General features: G+C 56.5%; 1 protein-coding gene across 1 annotated transcript; it reads right to left on the reverse strand.

Moving 5' to 3' along the window:
* ecm33 (GPI-anchored protein Ecm33) lies at nucleotides 1–1,321 on the reverse strand (the record flags this gene model as incomplete). Its single annotated transcript, XM_058457106.1, has 3 exons — nucleotides 1–295; nucleotides 355–1,183; nucleotides 1,252–1,321. 3 exons carry the CDS (start codon nucleotides 1,319–1,321, stop codon nucleotides 1–3), a joined length of 1,194 nt encoding a protein of 397 aa, XP_058304005.1.

A 1,321-nucleotide genomic window follows, 5' to 3' on the forward strand; every position in this document is an offset into this window, starting at 1 on the left:
TTAGATGAGCTGAGCAATAGCGAAGAAGAAGGCGGCAACACCGGTGGCGGGAACGGCGTAGTTAGCAGAGGCAGCACCAGAGGAGGTGGCGCTGGAGGAGCTGCCGCTGGAGGTGGTGCCGGTGCCGGACTTGCCGTTGGCGGTGGTGGGGTCATTGGTGGTGGCCTTACACTGGTAGGTACCACGGATGGTGTTGTTGTCCTTCAACGTCTTGAAGGTCTGGCAGTTGAAGGTACCGTCGGTGGACTGCACGTTGAAGCCACCGTCAACCTCCTCGAGGGAGCCCATATTCAGACTGTTCGAATTGTTAGCAGGTGCATCGGAGTTAAGAAAACTGGTACTAGTGGTACTTACGTGTCGAAGGTACCGCTGAAGTCGATGGCACCGGTGACGGTGGTCAGCTTGGGCAGATCAATGTCACTCAGCTTGTCGTTACGGCTGACAACGAAGCCACCGTTGACCTTCTGGAGAACGGGCATGCTGATGTTGGACAGCTTGGAGTTGTCGTTGAAGGTCAGATCGGCGGTGGTGGTCAGGTTGGGAGCGGAGAAAGTCTCGAACTCAGTACCCCAGAAACCGAGCTGGCCCTTGAGCTTCTCCAGGGAGGGCATGGAGACAGAGCTGATGTTGCGGAAGGTCATGTTGTAAGCAGTGCCGAGGTTGGGGAGATCAATCTCGAGCTTGTTCCAGTTGCCAGCGATGTTGACAAGATCGGTAGCGTTCTGCAGGTTGTTGATGTTGATCTCCTTCATGTTGGTGTTGTCGGTGATCTGGAACTTGCCGACGGTCTTCAGGGAGATACCCTGGAGGTTCTGGAGACCAGTGTTGGTGATCAGAACATCACCAGCGTCGGTAACACCGGTGGTGAAGGCCAGGGACTGAAGGGCGGGAAGGGCCTCCCAGTTGATCTCGCCGATGGAGGTCAGGCCAGAGAAGCTCAGCTGGGTGAGGCGAGTGCACTCCTTCAGGGAGAAGCTGTCACCGATCGACTCGAGCTCGGGGGCGATGATGCCAGTGAGCTGAGTAGCGTTGTTGCCAGTGATGCTACCAGTGATCTTCTGGACGCTGTTGATGGTAAGGTCACCAGAGTAGGAAGAGTCGATGGTCACGTCACCGCTGAGGGTGGAGCAGCTGGCAATGCCATCGGCATCGCTCTGGGTCTTGATGGTCACATCACCGCAGGCTGAGAGATACGAATCAGTCCATCTGGTTGCGATATTCAAATCTCGATTCCATCAGGGTGTTACTCACAGTCGGAGTCGGAGGCGAAGGCGAGCTGGGTAGCTGCCAACGCGGGGAGGAGGTACTTGGCGAAGGACAT

The sequence above is a fragment of the Penicillium cinerascens genome (assembly GCF_028974065.1).
Source record: "Penicillium cinerascens strain IBT 15544 chromosome Unknown scaffold_4_segment0_segment1, whole genome shotgun sequence".
Lineage (NCBI taxonomy): Eukaryota > Fungi > Ascomycota > Eurotiomycetes > Eurotiales > Aspergillaceae > Penicillium > Penicillium cinerascens.